At 56.0% G+C, this 21,135-nt stretch overlaps 6 protein-coding genes across 6 annotated transcripts; 3 read left to right on the top strand and 3 right to left on the bottom strand.

Annotated features, from left to right (window-relative positions):
* The first annotated feature begins 897 nt into the window (after positions 1–897).
* Positions 898–1,886, top strand: F5144DRAFT_358125 (uncharacterized protein). The gene is made up of 2 exons (XM_066784370.1): positions 898–1,776; positions 1,834–1,886. Exons 1-2 carry the CDS (start codon positions 1,008–1,010, stop codon positions 1,869–1,871), a joined length of 807 nt encoding a protein of 268 aa, XP_066640061.1. The 5' UTR covers positions 898–1,007; the 3' UTR covers positions 1,872–1,886.
* A 308-nt stretch (positions 1,887–2,194) lies between these two features.
* F5144DRAFT_657864 (uncharacterized protein) lies at positions 2,195–3,490 on the bottom strand (the record flags this gene model as incomplete). The annotated part of the gene is made up of 3 exons (XM_066793199.1): positions 3,156–3,490; positions 2,410–2,861; positions 2,195–2,344 (listed from the first exon to the last, which is right to left on the bottom strand). Exons 1-3 carry the CDS (start codon positions 3,469–3,471, stop codon positions 2,195–2,197), a joined length of 918 nt encoding a protein of 305 aa, XP_066640060.1. The 5' UTR covers positions 3,472–3,490.
* Positions 3,491–4,417: 927 nt separating this feature from the next.
* Positions 4,418–6,468, top strand: F5144DRAFT_657861 (uncharacterized protein; the record flags this gene model as incomplete). Its single annotated transcript, XM_066793198.1, has 4 exons — positions 4,418–4,702; positions 4,845–6,071; positions 6,303–6,310; positions 6,441–6,468. The coding sequence occupies 4 exons, from the start codon at positions 4,418–4,420 to the stop codon at positions 6,466–6,468; spliced, it is 1,548 nt and encodes a 515-aa protein (XP_066640059.1).
* A 1,181-nt stretch (positions 6,469–7,649) lies between these two features.
* F5144DRAFT_550887 (uncharacterized protein) lies at positions 7,650–8,878 on the bottom strand (the record flags this gene model as incomplete). Its single annotated transcript, XM_066787662.1, has 4 exons — positions 7,650–8,078; positions 8,129–8,407; positions 8,445–8,547; positions 8,835–8,878. The coding sequence occupies 4 exons, from the start codon at positions 8,876–8,878 to the stop codon at positions 7,650–7,652; spliced, it is 855 nt and encodes a 284-aa protein (XP_066640058.1).
* A 910-nt stretch (positions 8,879–9,788) lies between these two features.
* Positions 9,789–11,594, bottom strand: F5144DRAFT_358073 (uncharacterized protein). Its single transcript, XM_066784369.1, has 4 exons — positions 11,072–11,594; positions 10,848–11,010; positions 10,708–10,780; positions 9,789–10,655 (listed from the first exon to the last, which is right to left on the bottom strand). Exons 1-4 carry the CDS (start codon positions 11,263–11,265, stop codon positions 9,937–9,939), a joined length of 1,149 nt encoding a protein of 382 aa, XP_066640057.1. The 5' UTR covers positions 11,266–11,594; the 3' UTR covers positions 9,789–9,936.
* Positions 11,595–19,400: 7,806 nt separating this feature from the next.
* On the top strand, positions 19,401–19,808 carry F5144DRAFT_496836 (uncharacterized protein; the record flags this gene model as incomplete). The annotated part of the gene is made up of 1 exon (XM_066786171.1): positions 19,401–19,808. One exon carries the CDS (start codon positions 19,401–19,403, stop codon positions 19,806–19,808), a length of 408 nt encoding a protein of 135 aa, XP_066640056.1.
* Positions 19,809–21,135: the final 1,327 nt, after the last annotated feature.

Genomic DNA, 21,135 nt, shown 5'->3' with positions numbered 1-21,135 from the left:
CCCAAGCCACGCACGACGAACTCCACGCCCTGCAACTTCAACTCACTTCCTGCCGCACCACCTGGCGCACTAGCGGTCAAGGCCACGGATACGACGCGCGCGCGCGGCAGCAGCAGGACACCGTCGGAGACATCCCTTTCCCACACAGAACAAGCGGGTCGGGTCCGGGAGGGAGCAGTTTCTTGAGCTACCTAGATGGGGATGAGGTTGAGTAGGACCTAGGGGCAGAGACTAAGGAAGTTTTGGATATAGACCAATTGTCTTGATGACGAGGGGCAAATTTGCCGGTAACATCGGCAAGGTTGGGGTGGGAAGGACTCGACTCCAGATCAGGCCCGTTGGCAGACATTGACTGCTGTGGCATCAGAGAAACGCCGTGTTGGGGATCGCATACCCTGATACTTTCCAGCTTGCTGGGTTTGACCCAAGGAGGCATAAACTGCCTATCTATTTATACCCCAGCACATCGGTAAACCGAACTTCACTAGAGCCTCACCTAGGAACAGCTCAGCGAAGAATTGGGAAATATCCGATTAGGCGAGGTGATGGTGGGGAAGAAGCAACACCGCCATTGTATTACTATAGCTGATCCCTCTTTGGCTGGGTCATGTTTTAGATGGCGTGCGTCTTCGTACTGCCGTTTTGGGATTTATAAAATTACTTCCACGCTTGCCGTATATTGCTTTCCTGCTAAAAGTCGAGGGGATTCTGAACGTGGCGGCCATTCGGGACCCGGCTTCGACCGGACATAATATAGGGGGATCCCGCTCGCAGCTTCTGGCATCCCCCCGATACTCCGAAAGGCCCGGACCACCGAGCTGAACGTACTTTCCGTCGAACAATTCCGACTCCAATAAAGCGGCCTCGTTCTTGACATTCTCTTGTGCTCGCCTTTCTTCCCGTATCTCACCATACACACGCAACACACAAACACACAAATTCCGGCGACATCCCAGTCCTTTTACAGAACTCAACAAGTCAAAAAACTTGCCTCATTAACCGCCACGATGGTTCTCTCAATTCCCTCCGCAAGCTTGGAAGGCAAGGTTGCCCTAGTCACGGGCGCCGGCCGCGGTATTGGCAAGGGAATCGCCCTCGAGCTCGCCCGCCGCGGCGCTTCGGTCGTCGTCAACTATGTCTCCTCGGCCGGCCCGGCCCAGGAAGTGGTCGATGAGATCGTGAAGCTCAACAACGGCGCCCGCGCCATTGCCATCCAGGCCGACGTGTCCGTAGTCTCTGAGATCGACCGGCTCTTTGCCCAGGCCAAGAAAACCTACGGCCGCATCGACATCGTCATGTCCAACAGCGGCACCGAGTCCTGGGACAAGACCGAGGATGTCACCGAAGCCAAGTTTGACCAAGTCTTCAACCTCAACGCGCGCGCGCAGTTCTTCGTCGGCCAGGCCGCCTTCAAGCACCTCGAGCCCAACGGCCGGCTGATCCTCATGACGAGCATCGCCGCCGGCCTGCTGGGCGTCAAGAACCACGCCCTGTACAACGCCAGCAAGATGGCCGTCATCGGCATGGTCAAGGCCTTTGCCACCGACTTTGGCGTGAAGGGGATCACCGTCAACGGCGTCGCCCCGGGTGGTATCAAGAGCGACATGTTTACGCAGAACGCCTGGCACTACATTCCTGGTGCTACGCCTGACACCCCTGCTAGTGATATTGAGAAGATGATGGCGGATCACTGCCCGCTGGGCCGGTGTGCTGTGCCCGAGGATGTTGCACGCGTGGTGGCCTTCCTGGCGAGCGAGGATGGTGGTTGGGTCAACGGTAAGTGTGATCTGTTGTGGTCGTTGGGTTGTTGGTCGTGAGCTAACTGTTTGGCAGGTCAGATTCTTACCATCTCGGGGGGTTCGTCCCAGTAAAGGCCTTTGGTGCGGGTTTGGTGCCTTCGATCAGTGCGTTAGATTGGGAGTTTGTGTGTAATACTCTTGAATTCGTCGATTACAGAAAAGGAGATCATAAGAAAGTTGCGTATTCGTGGGTGTGATTGATGGATTATTACGAGCCAGAGTAAACTATCCTACATGACATGGGTGAGGTCTGTGTTGACGGGACCCGTTCCCCGTGGTGTTGGTGAAGACATGAGGGCGTATTGTCTGGAATCCCCATGGGGATGAGGTGTCTGCAAGGTAGCGCGGCACCTCATCGCCCTCCGCTGCTCCCAAACCACGAGCCTCGCAACGGTTTAGACTGCTGCCTCGGGCTTGGCCACCTCCTTTCCCTTGTCCTCCTTGGCATTTTCCATCTCCGTATCCTCACCACCAAGAGGACTTGGGGCTTCCTCAATGGCGTCAAGACCGCTGGCTATCCTGAAGTCGCCAACCCTCTTCATGACCTGAAACACATGTTAGCACCCACCAACCTGAGACATAAAAACATCAAGATCCCGTAACAACATACCTCAGCCAACATAGTTTCCACCTCGCCCAACTCCTCCGCCACGGCAGCACCGCCATCCCCCGAGACATCCACGGCCTCTCCACCCCTCGCCTTCCGTTTCTTCGACCGAGTCTTCCTCCCCCCACCACCCGCACTAGCACCACCCCCACCCCCACCCCCACCACTCCCCCCACCCGCACCAGCAGCATCAGCCGCCGCCGCCGCCGCCGCTATAACCCCCACCCGCTCGTGCCGCCTCGCCAGCGAGGTGACGCGGCCCTCGAGGAAGCGCACGCGGCTGCGTAGGTCGCTCAGCAGGCGCAGCGTCTCGTCCACGCGCCGGTTGGTGCTGCGGATCTTGGCGGACGTGGTCTCGTCGATGTCGCTGTAGACGAGGTCGGTGAGGGCGGTGAGGCGGCGGGTGAGGAGGAGGAGGAGGGTGTCGTGGAGGGCGGTGCGGTTTATGAGGTGGTCTGTTGGGGGATATGTGTGGTTAGTTTGGGTTTAAGTTTGGGGTTGGGTTTGTGGGGGTGGGGAGGGCGAGGAGGGAGAGGGGGGGGGGGGGGGGGAGAGATGGTGGTTGTGTGATTATACTGCTGCTGCGGTCGCTGCTGCTAAGAAGGGAGAAAGGGGGTAAGTATGGCTCGGGTATGAGATTGGGATCGGAATAGGATGGGAAGTTTCCGTCATTTGGTTCACGACTAGAGTGATTGTGTTGTGCTCTTCAAACAGCGGGGGATTGACTCATATTGTCCAGAAGTACTTACCGTCTAGCTTCCAGCTACGAAGCCCAACGGGTTCCTTAGCGCACTGGATGATTGACCCGTCGGTTAGCGTATTTCCGAATGGATATAGTGATGGTATGCCAAAGAAGATAATAACCTTGTCCACGGCCATTCGGCGCCTGTAGATGTACTGGTCTTCCAACAGCTTTAGCTCCTTTGCCGGGAGATGCAGGTCGGTACCCTCCGGATCATGGATGATCTCATTGAGCAATACTTCAAACTCGGATATGGTGGGTTCGTGTTTCTTCTCCATACCGCCGCTATCAGCCATGTCATCCATATTGTTTGTCGCATCCATGTTGAAATGTCGGGGGAAGCCTTCGTGGATGGATGCGAGGGAAAAGCAATTTTGGGTGATTTAATTTGGGAAAGTGTAGAAGAGTTGGTGTGAAGAAATAGATCACCCACAAGCGCACGTGGTATGTCCAAGGCTTATTCACAAAAGTCATCCGAATCAAGAGACCGGGTTAAACGGCAGGCTGGGGGCCGTGTGCTCTCTATCCAACACCGTGTTAGTCACGCCTATTCACCGAGGGTGAACAATGTATAATACTATTCATAAGGAAGTAGAAACAGCCTATCTATTGTGCGTACAAGAAAAGGTCGGGGTCAGGCCATACTCCCTCCCATTCTATCCCATCAGATGGCCGCTCCAGTGGTTCGACCAGAGATGGGCACAACCATAATGATTTATTATTGTGCGTGAAGCAATCCATTGACCAGAGGGCTGTATCAGTAGGCTTTATGGTGCACTATGCAGGTCTAGGTAGGTACCTGGGTACTTACTTACCTAGGTAGGTACCTACCTCGTATAAGCATTCGGTGAACATCATTCCAGTTCCGTAGGGCTTGTTCCACTCCCAACTACTACGGCAAATCCGTGAAGGACTGTGTTATAGCTTCAATACGCCTGCCCCAGAACTCCTGATGATTGATTCGTCATTCGGAAACCAAACGGGTCTTCGACGGGCTGCTTGAACACCACACAGAATGAGGGCGTGTTATCCTTTTCCTATACATGTAAGTATAAAAGCATAGAATAACGCCACAATACAACTTTCTCTTCCTTTCCACTCCACGTAACCCTTACCACGACCCGCCTTCTTTGATCCGTCGCCCTATTGTTCGCTTACCCGTCGCCGTCAGTACAATCATCTTCTGCCTCTTCACTTGCTCTGCACGCCGTATCCCTTGCGACCACAATCAACAGATAGAAAGTATCTACATCTGGGAAACTCGAAACGATGAGAATCATATCCAGCCGAGCGCCGCGCAAACCCTGTTTAACCCCGCTGCCTACCCAAGTTAGACCGGTAGCAGGGTTACTCGACGAGGACAGTGAGAAGCGAGTCCTTCGAGAAAAGCTGGAGACGATCGAGGCGCAGAATCCCGATCAGCTAGCAGAGGACCTCAAGAAGTTCTCGGGCCTTTTCAACCAGAACCTCCAGGTCATAGCGACTGGCAATCGCATAAAAGGTGTCAGTGGCAAGCTTCCGTTAATAAGCCCCTCTGACCCCTTCGTGGGAAAGGTACGTTATCCCAAAATCTCATCTCATTTTCACTTCCATCATCCCACGTCCCGTCTTGTTGTGCCTCGAGATGTAAGGGACAACAAGTCCATTTCGTCGCGGTTTCTTCGATCCCGTCGCTAACTGGATACTCGGTAATTAGAATGCTACAAAGGACACAAACCGCGTTACGACGTTTGTTCGCCCGACCCATGCCGTTACCACTCCCCTCCGCTCGGCGCGATGTTACCAACCGCCTCTGATACCTGCCATCTTTACGCTCCCCGGTCCCGTGGTTCCTCCTCCTCCAGCAGCGCCCTATTTCCACCCCGGCCCCCTGATGCCTCACAATCCACCGATGGGGCCGTCCGGGTTTCCGCCCAACACCGGCGGGGGCGGGGCCGGTGGCCGCCCCGTGGGGTACCCCCCAAGACAACCCACGTACAACCAAAACAACCAGGCACCACAACCAGGAAAGGGGCTCCAGGGGCTGGCTCAGCGGAAGAACGGCCTGGCCATCGAAGATTCCTTCCTTGGTCCTCCCCGTGGCAACGTTCCCCATGGCGCTTGTGCCCAGCGCCATTATCCTAAACCATACCAGGGTAACGCCCACTGTAGCTACTACCCTCGTCCGAACCAGAACGGTCCCGCCGTGATGCTCCCATATGGCCTCGGCGCTGGTCAACCACGAATGGCATCCAAGCCCTCGCTCACAGCGCATGCCCACGCCACCTCCGGGCCGCCTCTCCCGGTAGCTCAGAGACCCCAATCCTTCCGACCGCCCATCTCAGAGCCGCAACGGGGCCAGCCAGCTTTCCCGCGGGGCATCCCCCACGGCCCCTACGCTCCCCCGCCGCCCTTCCAGCCAGGTGCCACTTTCAACCCCACCGCTGCCAGAGCGACTGCAGCTCCTTCCGCAGGTCCGGCCCCCGTTGCGAATCCATTCCCCCCGCCTTACCCCGTCTCCCCTCTCTTCTCCCGGCGGCCAGCCCAGCCCCCCAGGTTCGCCCCAGGTCACCCCTCAAACCACGGACCAACCTACCACACCCCCTACCTCTCCGCCGCCCCCTACGTCGGGCCGCATTACACCCCCGCCGTCCCCTACGCCCCTCCTCCCTATGTCCCCTACGCCCCCTACCCCCCTCCTTCCTACGCCCCCTACGCGCCCCACCCTCCCGCACACCAACAACCTCCCGCACCCATCCCCGCCCCTTTGCCCGCCCCCGCGCCCGCCCCCATCATAAAAGCGGCGCCGCTGTTCCTCGGCCCGCTGCCCGGTGGCCGCCCAGCCGCCCTGCTGTGGTTTGATGCCGTGCCGGGGCTGAAGGGTCCTGGGTGGGTGGCGATGCCGAAGCAGGGGAATGGGAGGCGGGCGTTTGTGCCGAGGCCGGTGAGGGGCGGGGTGAGGGGGTTGAGGGAGAGGGGATCGCCTTTGGAGAGGGGGAGGAGGGGGAGGGAAAGGAGGAGGAGTGGGTGTGGGGGGTGGTGAAGGGGGGAGGTTGTGGGTGTTGGCTCATTTGTTTTGGTATTTTTTGGTGTTTTCTTTTGGGTTGGATTGCGAAGGTTGTTTAACTTTGTTCAGTTCCCGTTGTTAGAGATGATCCTGCTGTCGTGTTGACAGTTACTCGTGTGAGTCGATCAAATTGATTAGTATGATACCGCGAGTATTTTTATGAAATATCCGCTAGAGATATGTCAGGGATAGGGTACAATAGGCATGAGAATAATAACAACGTCATCCACTCTACATTGCAACAAGCTGGGACGACTTTCAAGCACAACGATAAGGCTCAAGACAAGGCATTACCATGTATTACTCATTACCAGAACAAGCTAACAGCAGACAATCTAGGTTTTGGCCTCGCCGTCCAGCAAGATGATATTAATCCAAAAAACTCCAACCCATTGAACTTCCCAATATTACCGGCTGGCAAAGCAGCCAAACTTTTCACCTGGCCACACACACACACACACACACACCTTCATTACATCCCCCACTCACAAAACAAACCCCCCTATCCTCTCACCTTTTCCTCCTCACAGTCCCCATCCTCTCCAACAGCCCCAAATCCCACCACCCCTCCACCATCATCCCCCACACCGTCCGCCTCTTCTTCCTCGGACTCACCCCCACCCCCACACCCTCACACACAATACTCCCCCTCACCGACTGCACCCCCCCAACCCCACTCCCCAACCCGACCTCCTCAAACCCCAACCCCCCCCTCGGCGGCGGCGAACAAACCACCACAATCGGCGGCGGCCGCTTCTTCTCCCTCTTCTCTTTCCTACTCTTAGCCGACATCAGCCCCCCCAACCCCAATCCAATCCCCGAGCCGAGGGTGCGCAGCGGGGACAGCGGCGAGCGCGGGATCAGCCCCGGGATGCGGGTGTGCTCGGCGGGGATGGTGTCGGCGGTGGGGGAGTAGGTGGAGGTCGGGGAGGGGGAGTGGGAGGAGTAGATGGAGGCGGAGGGGGGGGGAGCGGGGATTTGGAGGGTGGGGAGGGCGGGTTTGGTGGTTGCTGCTGGTGGTGGGTTGGTGAGGGTTCTGCTGGTGGTGGTGGTGGTTGTGGCGGGTGGGGGTGGGCCACGGGAGAGGAGCGGGGAGATGCCGTCTGACTCGGAGTCGGAGTCTTCGGGTTTGGTGGGGACGGAGATGGTGATGGATGGGGGTTGGCGGGGGTTGAGCGGGGGTGGGGGGCGTAGGCCGCGGGGTTGGGGCGGGCTGTTGTTGTTGGTGGTCGTGGGCTCGGCGGCGTGGTTGGAGTCGTCCGAGTCGCAGCTGAATCGGGGCGGGGAGGTGGTGATGATGCGGGGGTTGGGCGGCTGGTTACGCGCACGGCCGCGGTCGCGGGTGGGCGCCAGGGGAGGAGGCGGGAAGTAAGGAGCGGCAGCGACAGCGGCGGGAGCCCTGTTCCACGCCTCCTGTTTCGTCTTCTGCTTACCTCCCGTGGCGCCCGCGCGTCCCTAGCCCTCAATGTCCTTCGGCTCGGCGTTGGCTGCCGCCTCGCGGCGGAGGCGGTGCCACAAGCCGACGCAGACGAGCGCAGAGAAGGCGAAGAGAACGCACTGGGCAATGGACAAACCCCAGGTGGCTTTGATCTCGTAGCAGGTTGTCTGATCGAGCGTGACAAAAGAGGGATAGGAGACGGTTTGGGTGATGATGGTGGCCCGGATGGGGAAGCCGGCGGCGGAGACAAAAGCTGTGGTTGTGAGGCCATTTGAGGTGGGTAGCGCAGCACAGTTGAGCTTCGAAAGGGGCTTGCCGAGTAGGGAAGCCACCACGATAGACGCGATGAGTAGCAGGCCGTCGAATATCCCGGTGAAAAGCAGCGGGAGCATGTTGTCGTAGTACAGGATGTAAGTGATGACGACGTAGACCACCGAAGTGACCGCCTATGCTCGAGTTAGAGGATTTACGTGTGTAAGTTGAGCAGGGCACATACCACTGTCAAAGTGCCAATCAGCTCGGCGGGAGGATCGTGCTCAGCAGTGGTGATTCCGTTGATGAAGTTGGCACAGAGCCCAATGACAGCAATCAACGAGGCAAACTGGAACGCCCTCATCACGGTAAAGGTAACGCCCATGGCGCCTAGCTGGGGGGCCTGGAACCGCATCTTGAAGGGCCCAGCCGAGTCGAAGTCGGTGATGAGCTCAAGGGCAGGCCGTTCTTTGCTCGCCGTACGCAGGGGGAACTGTGGCTTGGGAAACGGGGCTGTCGGAGGCTGCGGGAAAGAAGTATTGGCGGAAATGGTGGGCAACCAGTTGCTTCACGCCGGGAAGCGTGAGGAATGACTTGGGGTTGGAGATTTGGGACAGATCAACTGCCACGAGGACCGGCCTAAGGTTGTCGTTGTTGGTCGTGCTTGAGAGGAAATAAGAAAACTAGAACCGAGAGAGTTTGACAAAGAAAACCGGTGATAAGTCGTGAGAAGGAGCTTGAAGTCGTATTCAGGAAATCAAAGACCTTAACCCAGAGGAAAGACGAGATTGGATGATAGAGACCTAGGAGACAGGAAATAAGGAAACAAGGAAACGGAAAAGAAAACCCAGAAACCTAGGAAAGAAACGGGATGTTTGGATGTTGAGCGTGATGGCGAAACAAGTCAAACCATGGCAGGCCGGGACGCATCCCATCTTTATGGCCTTCACCTTCGCGACCGATGATTCCCAGGCGCGGTCTGGACCATCTCCATGTCGAAATCCCATGTCCACAACATCTAATTCAACGCAATCTCAAACAAGCGCGCCCAGGGTTAGCGCCTTAGCCACGCGCTGCACGACATGGTTCAGCATAGTCTAACATGGTTTCCGCCAGCCGATGACACGACATCGATGACTGTTCGACTTGTCGTGTTCCTATTTTTTGCTGCTGCCAGGTACAGCAGACGTTGGCGGGCTTCAGCAGCCGCCGCGGTCTCCAATCGGAAGCCCTAGGGCTCGCCCGCAGCGGGTCCGACCGCCCCACAACCCTCAGCGGCTCTCGGAAACCCTGCAGCCAACCAGATCGGAGATCGATCGTTTCGCAGTCCGTGGATTTTGTTTCTCGCGGCTGCTGGTGTGGGCCTGGGCACGGCAGAGAAGGCGGGTCCGGGATTGATTGGATGGGGAACAGAGATGGATGGAACGGGACCTGGGAATGGGGAATTAAAGGGACCGTCGCCGGGTCTCTGGCCTTTGGCGCACTTCGCTGTTCCTGCATGTTTGTTTATGCTTCCGCTGTGGGCCATTGGCATTGGCAGGGTCATTTACCCGGGTCGCGAGAGGAACGAACTGGCCAGCGGGCCGGTTGTTGATGGGGCTCTGGAGTCGACTGCGGAGTACCGGACAGTGGTGCCGGGAAGTTGTATGGATGAAAAAAAGATTTTCGTGCAAGATCAGCGAGCCGACAAAATTGGCGGGTGAACTGAACAGAGTGGAGGGTTAGGGTTTATTCCGTCCGTCCAGAAGATATGGGAAGATACAAGTACCTACATAGTAGGTACTGTGAAAGGTCCAAGCAGGACGCGACAGGCTAAACAGCAGACAATGGTAGTACCGTGTATGGAGCATAGCCTGGTAGCTTCGTAGGACCCATGGGTGACCCACATCAGGACTACAAGTGAACGTTCGTTTTAAGAGATATTAAATTATATCTGTAGCTTAAGGCTTAAACATTCGCTAATAACACTAACAAAAACAAAACTATCGCTCTTATTCCCATACCAACGCCGCAAGTTAACCAACCTTTGTCGCTACAAGCCCAACCCGCATCTTAAAGGTAGATGTAGCAGAGCGGCGAGCCATTTTGGCCAGTCGTACTCATGAGGTTCTTGATCTTGATGGGGCCGCCGATGTGACCGACGTCGACATTATCTTCGACGGTGGTGTTGGCGCTGGCGGGATAGTTGAGCATGGTGTTGGTGCCAAAGACGCCCTGGCGGTTTTGGAAGTCGAGCATCTGCCAGATCCAGTAGACACGGTCGATCTGGGCGTGATGGAGGTAGAAGGCCGGGTCGCCCGACGAGATGAAAGCGTCGGAGCCGGGGTCGCCGCTGATCATGAAGTGGCCGCCGCCGTGCACACCGAGCGAGTTGGGGATGTAGTTCGGGTCGGCCTCCATGGTCGTCCGGAAGATTTCAATGTTGGGCGAGTTGATGATCAGGTCGGTCGTGTTCCGGAAGCTCGAGAACCTCGAGCCGGCATCGGCGTTCAGGTCGCGCTTCAGGCAGCGCGGGTTGTCCGCAGTCGGGTCCGGCTGCGTAATGGGGCCCAGCCGGACAGTCATGTCGGCAAAGGGGCCCGTCTTGACACAGCCGCCACCGGTACCCTTCTTCAGCACGACGGGCTCGGCGTTGCCAGGAATCTCAAGAGAGAGATCGGGACCCGGGATGAACTCGCCGTCACCACTCAGAGAAGTGTCAGACCCGTCAAAGATGGGGGAGAGATGAGGGGCGCTGGCATCGAAACCCCACTCCCAGTAGGGGAGCGCATCTGTAACTGTTAGTTAGGAAACGGTATTCGCTGCCAGAGTGATGTCACGTACCCTTGTAACCGCAGGCATTGAGCCTCTTCTCGTACTCGTGGATGTAGTTCCGGTGCCAGATGAGGAAGTTGCCCTGAAACAGCCATCAGTAGGAATTCCCCGGCATGACACATCGTGTCGACGAAAACGAGCTAACTCACGGTGAAGTGGATAAAGGGCGTCGATTGCAGGTGCACGTAGACGAAGTCGTCAAAAAGGGTTTTTGACCCCGCCGAGACACCTGCGGGGAGAAGGCTGGGGCTCTTCTGGAGACACTGAACGGCCTTGATATAGCTCTTGCGCTGAGCCTTGGATAGCGTCCTCCTGTTCCTCGGGTCAGCATGTCTGTGTAGGGAAGGTCAAAGCTAGCGGCGGGATGGCGTACCACTCCCTGCGGATCTTGACGTTGCCAATGTTGCACGAGCCGCCGTACTTGGTGGCCGACTGCAACAGAGCAAGGCCGTTGAGGCCGGACAGGGCCAGGCCTGAGTCGACGGCGAGCTGCTCGAAAGCGGGAATGCTGAAGGTTGCCGAGGCTCCCATGGCCGCAGCCAGGGTGATGGACGCAGAGAGCTTCATGGTGGGTTGAGTTGTTTGGTCTGTGTCCGAGTGAAGGTTGGGAGATTGTTGTGTGGTTCCGAATTCTGGCCCGGGACGGAACCAGTATCTTATAGTAGTTGGTCCGGAGTTTGAGATTGAGAAAGCCACCACGAGGGCCCAAGGGGACCCTGGTGGACGATGGATGGCACATGGGGTCGACGCGGGTTCGCTGCAAATCCGGCTGGCAGCGAGACATCGCCCTCCCAGCCACGGTTGGGCCGGAGGAATTGCTGCAGCTGGCGACAGGCTACTGCAACCATCTCATGCACGGCCCGGGGTAGTGCTGAACGCCAAGAGGTCGAAGGCGAAGGATCCCAAAGGTCCCACTGGCCAAAGTTCTGGAACCCCTGCAATTCGAGATTCACCCAGGCTTGCTGGGATCATCAATTCCATCAAAGGGACGGGCAGACGGGGGAGGGGGGAAGATGGGGTGTTCTCCGCTTCAGCTTGTGGCCGGGCCTTGCCCGACATCAGTGCCATCGTTCCATGTCCGTGATCACCGACGTTCCGAATGGTCGACGACTACCAAGTACGTACCCGTAACCCCCCCAACCGAGCCAACGCCACATCGAGACGCGTGGTCGGGAAACGAATAGTCCCTCTCGGTGCATCAATAGTAGCTTGAATGTTTCCAGGGTATGCGCAGTTCTTGTGCCCCTTGTTTTGGCCGGCCAGATTGGTTGGTGTTTCGGGGAGGAGGGTCGTCCCAGAGCCCAGCCGTGCCAGCACAACCTGTCGATGATATCGGCCATGTCGCACAAAGCTTACTTGTGTGGGAGGAGTTCCCGGGTATGCTACCATCAACTCGGGGGCTGTTTGGCTGTGCTGCCGAGTTTCCGTTCTACCGGCCTTCTAGAACTCGTTGCAGCATGCAGACTGCACAGTGCTTGCGTCGGTCGACTGAAAGTGCGTGTTTTTTTTTCTTCATCTCTCGCTTGTTGTGCAGCCGAAGTTAGGGTGTGAACTAAGCGAGGGTTTTGCCCGGTTGCAAAGCCGATTCCTCAACAAGTCGGAGTGCAGCCAAGGGCCAGGGCAGGCAACTACCAACAGCATTTCGCCGTGCATGAGGTGGCTGACACCTTCCCGCCAGTCTGAGACAGAACACTTCAATTGCTTGGCACCTCCAGCCCCCAAACTGCCCGTTCTTCGGGCTTCCCGTTTTGGTTTCTGATGAAATGGCAGCGCGTACTGTCGTGTGGCTTTAGCCGAATAGCTCGGGTTTGTTTTAGTACTTTATTAACTAACTGCTGTGTAGTGAGGCACCATATTCCGAGGACTCTTCTTCGGTGGCCAATTTAGATTAACGAACCCACGAACCCGGCTCGCTTGATGCTCGAGTAGCACCGCGGTCTTCCCATGGCGGCCCATGCATCTGTTGGTTCTGCAGCCAAGCCATCTCGAAGCACTGCGATGTGATGCAAGGGCCCTGGCCTTGCTGTCGCCAGACTCGGGACTAGTGTAGGTAAGTTTCTTTGTATGTACAGAGACTAACTGCTTTACGCAAGGTGGCCGAGGGCGCATCGAGTGTTCCGTTCGTATCCTCGCCATCCACGAATAGTATGTTGGCGTTTAGCACATCCGAAGGCCTGCCTCATCCTGCATCGCCAATTCGATAGTCTGTGGTGTCGCACGCACCCAGTACCACGGATTCGCTTCCCTCGTCGTTGTTTCCAGGGTGGCCGAGGGACACAGACACCGGCAGGTGGCAGCCACAACGTGGCATGCTTAGCTGCCGGTAATCAAAAATTCCGAACCAACTGCCTTGAGTTGGGGGCGCCGCGTTGATCACGGCAGACGTGCCGTGTTCACCCCATCAAGAAACATGCAGGACAGCAATACACGGCCTGCACTGCGACGATATTCTCACCTTCGCTAGCTCTCCCGTCGGTCCTCTCGGTTGCGGGCTCGAATAGCGGGAGACTTGCCAGTTCGGCGAAGCATCCCTCCGTGTTTCTCACGTCTTGCTTTCCGCTTCCGACGAGCATTCCCTGTTTAGAAACTCTCGCGTTGCCTTCCAATGGCTGTCGCCGCTAACAACGAAGCTTGTCCCCCCCCAGTACCCCACCCCCACCACGCCAATCCATCCCAATCTTCGGGGACTGGGGCTTGCATACCCGTGCTCAGCTCAACCAGAACAGGGGTTTGTCACTAGCGCTCACCTCCATGACGAGATTTCTTCGTTGCCGGCTCGCCGAAGAGCGGGCGGTTGAAATCGTGGCTTTTCGCTAAAGAGCACGAGTTTTCCAGGATTGCTCAGACGGCGGCTCGGTTCATCGGCAATTCCACCAGCCCGGGATCCGAACGCACGTCGCCGTAAACATCATCACAAGCGGTGCTTGCTCGCAGTCCGGCAGACCTAGACTACACTAGACGGCCCCGCTCGGCGTCCCCTCACAGTCGACCCCGGTTCCTTGCCCCTTTGCTAATCATATCACCGTGACATTGCGGTCCGAAGTCAAAGCAAAAGAAGGCCACCTTTAGCGCGGCGCTATCAAGAACAAAGTTCTCAAACTTCCCGACGAGAGGAGGAGCCGGAGGTGATGGATGGTTTTATGTTCACAAGCGAAAAAAACGTCGAGAGTAAAATTAGAAATTATCCTGGGGGTTGACTGCGCCAGAACTGGTGGCATGTTGATCATTGATCAACACGGAACCAAGGCCCGTCAAGTCTTGCGGGGAAGATCCCTCTGATCGGTGAGGGAGGCCCACGCAACCGTCCAGCATACACTCCATACATAGATCGTCGATCGCGATATCCTGACATTTTGACCCAGGACGAGACAAAAGCGGTCGTAGCGTTCGAGAACTTGTGAGGGGTCCTCCTCGGAGGTCTGGGTTTGCCTCGCCCCCCTTGTCTCGGGGACCCCCCGGACGGTCCGTATTCGGCATCCTCGTCCGTGCATGCGCCAACGACTTCCCTTGCGCTTCCGTTCGGGCAAGTCAATGGTTCTCGGCTAGTGGGTCCCAACCCGACTTGGCCGTCCGAGCGCTCGTCCAGTTTTTGACCCTGTCGCCGACCCGGTCCCTTGCTAGGACCCTTGAATCTCATCACCGAGCCCCGGAAACATCACCAGGACGACAGGCTGAGGCCTGAGGGATGCCAAACCCTACTCGAACCATCCGAGGGCCTCCAACCTCAGGAGCGCGGAAGCCAACCGTCTCGCCTAGTTGCATCGACATGCACCACGTGGCTCAGGCAAACTCCATTTAGAAGAGGGTGCATTCGCCGGTTCTCGGTTGCGTGCAACGAGACTACCTAGATGAGGCTTTAGTGAGTGTCTAGCCAAATATTATCGGCCGAATTCGGGCTAATCTTGACAGAGGGGGGTGGCAAAGGGGAAAGGTTACCGAGCTCGCGCCATTGTTCAGCTCCTAACATTCAGGTTGCAGGAATCGAGTTGGGGGACCTGAATAGTGTCTGTCACTATTGCCTGGTGACATGTCCCTCCACCACCTTCCCTACCCCCTTGGCCGAGCCATCTAAAGTTCCAACAGCTTCGCATCAAGACCAGCAAAGTCGGGCTTGGCGAGAGACCGCAGACCATCGGCTCCTCCACAATCCGTGTCATCCGTAACAATGGCTGCTGCTATAGCAGGGGTATATCGGACTATCAAAGCAATTCTCGGTTTGGACGGTGCTGGCGACTCTTGACAAGTATCACAGGGCTGCCAAACACCGCGTTGTACACACCTGACAGGAACCAACTGCTGTGTAACGGCTAGAGGTAGCTAAAACCCAGAAGTTCTAGGTATCTAAATACGTAGTAATAGTCAGGGTTGAAGTATTCGAAGGCTTGTCATCATAACTTAGGGCGTGCTCATTGGGATGGGTTGAGGGGATGATGTAACAGTCAACAACACCAAACTAGCCTACAACAATCGTGCCCAATGAATGCGCCCGTAACCACCCCCCACCCTCGTCGCCTGTTCACATACGCAGGTAAACGTAGCAACTAACAACAGGGAGCAAATATCACGTGTACTCCTTGTGAGAAATGCATGAAGACAGGGTATGACGGAGCGGTCAGGAGCGACCCTGGCCAGAACGAGGAGCTAAAACTACTTCGGCTCCCAACCCCATCAGCAATAGTTAGGGAAGACAGAAACAGTAAAACAAGCCGACCCCTTCGAGATATGGACGAGATATGGGAATGTAGATGTACTTGATGATAAGCTATGAGGCCAATTCTCAAACAGGACGGATATGACCTGTTAGGCCTTAGAGTGGGTAAAACTTTGAGAAATAAAGGGGTAAAGGGTACGAAGTGGGTAGCGAGAAAGAATAAAAATAAAAGTGTGAAGAATCAGGGACGCGAGGGTGGAGTAAGCAACGCAAAAAGTACTAACAGATAGGCGCTCACATTTAGAATGATGATGCCGTTGTGGCGGAACAAAAGCAGGAAGAAGAGAATAATAGGGGTAAACAAACTGGACTGACAAGAAGTGGCGGAGTGATCGAGATGGTATACGGGGATAATTTGCTATACACCACAATGAGAGATTGGCTTCTGCTGGGACATGTCCTTCGGTCGTTGCTTGACTCGTGGTCTTTAGTCATGGGTCCGACAGCTTACCCATTGTCACGAACAGGGAAGCAGGCAAATGAACGGGTGAATGATTGGGATAAGCCATTCGGAGATACCCGAGGGAGTAGCCTAGTTGCTCTCTTGTATTTGCCGGTATACATGGCGTAGGCACTGTGTCGAGTTACCATTGAATCTGATGATACGAGGATAGTGAGGGCGGTTGCATTACGATGGAGAATTCAAGAGTGTGTACTATGTAGCGTAGATGGTATCAACATGCTAATAGCATTCACAATTACGTCAAGTGGTACTTTGAGCGGTACCGGTGGATGGCCTTCCACTCTTTGCAGCCTATAAGTAAGGTACTTACCAGGGCAACGGCCTTGGAAACGCTTACATGACCACCAAACATCTTAGTCCAAGACTACCTACGCTTCTACCCTCTTAGACGAGGTGTCCAATGTTTATTAGGTTACTTGATTGATGTTGTGGTGATATCTCATCTTATTAATGTGTCCTTCTAAACTGGATTTAGCTACACGTTGTACCCCATCGATGAGGATGGCCGGGGTCTTCATACTGACAGCTCTCCACCACATATATAGCGCTTCAAATCCGTCTTGAAGCCGATGGGTAGCAGGGCGGTGCTCTATAGTGCTTCCACCAAGGTACTTATCATGACGAAGATGCCTGGGAAGTGTGCGTTTCAACATCTCTCATGTATCACTGCCAAGGCAGTAGTTTATCATTGTCTACACGGTAGCCGTTCACGGTGCGGGCCGCAACAGAGTGGATCACGGCGCCGGCTCCGCACAGTCCCACACCTCCGGGCAAGGCCCGCGGCTGCCTTCCTGATTAGGAAACTGAACATTGACACTGCGAGTGGAAAAGCGAAGGCTATAGGGCAGTGTATTTTCATACCGGTCCGTTTGATAGTTTCCGTGTCTCCACATTGCCGCAGTGTTATTTTGATAACCGTTGCTGCAGTATCAACGACTCGGGAAATAGCTCCGGCGGTAGTATGCAGGATGCCACTCGCGGCGCACCAGGATATTGGGTTTATTGTGTTCTAGATGCGGAGACAGAGGTAGTTGAAAAAATTAGCTTGCCCGTATCTGAAGCACCCAGATTATTGTGAGAGGCTGAACAAATGAAAGGAGGGTCGATGGTCACACATAGAACTGCATCATGGTTCAACCCGGCACACCCAAGCCCCGAGCAGTGAGACAAGCAATAAATGAAAGGGCTAGACCGCTAAGGTCTCGTTGCTGCAGTTTCCAATGCCGCTGATAACGGCGGCGGCGTTTTGTAAGCTATTTTGGGGATATGGGGCAGTGAAACAACAGGCGTCACACACACACCGCCGCTACTTCCCCATCAAACAACACACCGCAACTGAGTTGTAATGTCAACAGATGAGGGGTGAATGTGCTCAACCCTTCACCGAATTCGCGGTAGCTTTTGATGGTGAGCCCGACATCTTCGCTCCCTCATGATCACGCAAGCACTGCGGCAGTGCACATGGCTCCGTCAGTGGTAGTCGTCACCAGTCTACTGTCTTGGCAGTTGCCGTCAACCGGAATGGTCGGCAGTGCGCGGAGGGTGTGATGTCGGGCGGAACCCATAGCAAACAGTCGTTCGTCGGGTGGTTACTGACAAGCTTCGGGGACTCGGAAGGGTCCGAAGAGGGTGGGCACCCATCATGCCAAGAGGTCGGGGGCCGGCTTTGTATCACACAGAAACAGGACGTATGGGGTGCAGTTTCGAGAGCGATCCGGGACCCTGTTTCCCGAGCCTTCTTTCTGCAGGGGCGATGGGCCATGGGGCCGTTCTTTGACCACAAGCGTCATGTCATCCCCGCGGTTACGGACCCCTTCACGCCCTTATCGTTGGGCTCCAGAAGCAAAGGGAAAACTATGAGACATCCCGCGCCGATATTGCAGAGGTCGTTGGGCGCAGCGGAATGCCAAGGGCTTTGATCAACAAATGTAACCGCTTGGCGGGTTCAAAAGCCGGGGGCGACCGGATGCCAAGTGTGGCCATGGTGGCAGATGACGCTTGGCGGCAACGCAAGTGTTGCTTGTGTCCTGTCTTTCTGTGAGGGTTCTGGCTTGGAGACCGGTGGTTTTGTCGCCGTACACGTACCTGAGCTCTTTGCGCTCCTCGATGCCAGCGACGCGACCGATCGAAGCGGTGGTAGGATGGTATCTTGGCGGTGAAACGCCCTGGCCCGAAAATGACACCAAATAAATGCTGAATAACTACCACACAAACAAGAGTCGAGCAAATATGGACCTCGAGTGCCGCCGTCTCCGCCAAGAGCTGGTGTCCGGCCGATCTGAGACGACTGGAGTCTGGCCTCTTAACTCAAGCATTGCCAAGAGGCCGGTGGCACGCACGGAGGCGTCAATTCGAGAAATAGGCCCCGAGGATGAATGGCTTGTTTGGGCGCACAGCCAAGCTGCCTTCGCCGCTAACGTACGTATTGCGCGGGCATGCGAGGACGCGAGGTGTCGTGTGGACCCAAGTCTCGACAAGATTGAGGGTGTGCAGGTTTGTGGGGAATTGCGGGATGGCGCCAGACGACTAGGAAAAAAGCTTCTGATTAGCAGACACTTGATCTTGGCGCCAGCGGTGCGTGCAGCCTTCATTTTACCGACGTAAACCAGTCGGCGCGGGCATGGTGCGTGGTGACGGCGGTGTTGATGGTACACTTCCCATTACTTTCCAAATCGGGCCGCGATCGATGCCCAGACGATCTGCGTCGAGGATGGGCGACTTGGCACAGGGCCAAGCCTTTGTGGTGTCGCGGCGAGGCAGACGTTTGAGAGAAGAGGAAACAAGGAGAATCCGGATGTTTCGCGAAAAAGAGTTCGGCGGAGTGAGCAAAATGCCCACAATACCGGGGCTTTGGATTTCCGTTTCCACTTTGCTGTCTCGCACCCCACTCGTTGTCGTGGTGCCCCGTGCCTTTAGGCTCTCCTGATGCAACATGGAACACTGCCAGTGGGCACTGGCCCTAATTTCTCAGCCCAGGACAGAAGGCGCAGACGACGACGGCAACACTGATTTATGGAAACACGCCGACACAAAAGCGCCAAGTTCTCTCCAGCGCCCTTCAAATTTGCGCTCCAATCTGATCTACATTGCTGCCACTTTCTCAATCGGTCGGTAAATAAGTCGCCAAGAGTCCAAGGGGCACACTCCCCGGAGCCAAGCATCTTCTGCATCTTGTGGTACGACGGCGTCTTACACATGCCATGGAGTCATGGAAATAAATATCTTAGGGTACCTCTCCAATGTCGACTGATAACTACAGCTTTTGGATAGACTTTTTTTGGTTCTCGCAGCCTCTCTCTGCATTTCTAAGTTGTTGGCTGCATCTTCCCAACTCCTATTCGCACACATTTCTTACACTCACACACATCGTTCCCCAACTCGCTAATTTGCGCTATTTTCATCCTCCCAATCCGAGCTGTCGTTGTCACGTCCACTCCACGGCTCCATCCCTACCCCGCAAAACCACACCAACCAGCTGCACAGTACACTTCCTTCTCCTCTTTCTCTTCTACTCTGGAGATCATCGCCATGGGTTCTGCGCTTTCGAGGTGTACGTCAAGGAGCTCGGGGGCCGCTCCGTCAGGGCTCTCAGAGATGGGCCAGAAGATACTCGACAGGCAACCCAACTGGATCATCCCACCCGCGAGATGGCGCACTCAAACTTGCAGCGAACACCCGGTCCGTTACCGCACTCCCACGCCGTATCCAAAGGAGGACAGGAAACGAATGGAGGAGCCCGCCTCAAACGCTACCGTTGTTGTCCCGGAAAAGGCCTTCGTCCTAGAGTCATCGACAGTGAGCCATGTTGAAGTGGTCAGCACTCCTCACAAACACGGCATCGTGCAGCAGCGCAGGCCACACGCCCAAGCACCACAAACTCTCAAAATAACATGGGAAATGTCCCCGCGTTTGAACCGGTTTGAACGTGTAGCTTAGAGTGATGGAACATGGGTTGGAGACCGGCGGGCTGAGCCGCTGGTTGTGGGCGCGCATTCAACAGGACGGTGTGGTCACTATCAGTATCACACCACGATGGCACAAACAACCCATCTACGGGGGAACTCGGCACACTTCACCACACACAACAACACCGAAATGGGACCAACCCCACGGGGCTCCACAGCCGGGGTATACCCCATACCCACAACGGTCACACCGCACGCGAACAAGCACCCGAAGCAATCGCCAAGGCGGAGGGGCACACATACCCCAATACAACTCAACGTCAACAAGTAGATCAACAACCGCAACTTCCCGCTCCCTGCGCGGCAAAACCTTCCCATCCACGACGCCAAGCGCGGTGCTCGAAGCAGATCGAACCGATCAACTCGCGCCTAGCCAAGACGTCATATCCGAGATTTAGGCAGAATTAGGGTTGCACATACACCCACCGCGGCCACGGGGGGACAGCAGGACAACAACGACGCAGGACAACACACACACACACACATACACACACAACCAACCTCCCGCCGTACCACACATCAAACCCGCCTGGCTCCGTCCCGCCCGGCGGTGCGTGCGTGTATCGGGATCCCGACCCGCGCTTATTATCTCTTCCACCTCCCTTTCCCGCCCGCCAACCCAACCTTGAACCATACCCATTCATTCCCTGTCCTCTCATACACTCCACCCCATACCGCCCCCCTTCCACATATGCCGCCGGCGCTTGGCGTTTAGCGCTTGGCGCTTGGCAGGCGCGGCACGCAAGCTTGTTTCGCGGCGGCTTGGCTGCATGCCGTGGCGGCGGGTGATGCGGCTGGGGTGAACTCGAGATAGGGGGTTTGGTTCCGTGGGCTGGATTCGGAGGGATGGATTCGGAGGGGTGGTGCATGCGTGGGTCTAGTTACCTACCTACCTACCTACCTGGCTGCATGCCTGCGGCGTGGGTGGTGCAGGGTGAGGTTGGGTGCGTGATTTTGTTGTTGTTGCGTTGTTGCGTTGTTGATAAGAGGTATGGGGTGTTGGGTGGTGTTGGTTGGGGAGTGTTGGTCATGACTCAGGGATTGTTTGTGTTTTGAGGACTTGATTTGGAATACATATGGACGGCTGCTTCGTCGGCGGCCGGGTCAGCCTCCCATGGGTATGAGGCCCACCTTCGTTGTATCATTCTTTTGTGTTACTTCTTTTTGTTGGGTGTATGTTTGGTGAGGGGGGTTTGTGGTTGGGGGGGGTTGTTGATGTCTTGGACAGATAGATGATACCAGCTGTTCAAATGAATGACAACAATTGCCTGGCTACTTTGCACGGAAGAGAATACAAA

The sequence above is a fragment of the Chaetomium tenue genome (assembly GCF_020726465.1).
Source record: "Chaetomium tenue strain MPI-SDFR-AT-0079 chromosome Unknown F5144scaffold_6, whole genome shotgun sequence".
Classification (NCBI taxonomy): domain Eukaryota; kingdom Fungi; phylum Ascomycota; class Sordariomycetes; order Sordariales; family Chaetomiaceae; genus Chaetomium; species Chaetomium tenue.
The sequence above is the reverse complement of the archived record's forward strand: the minus strand, read 5'-3'. Positions and strand labels throughout refer to the sequence as shown.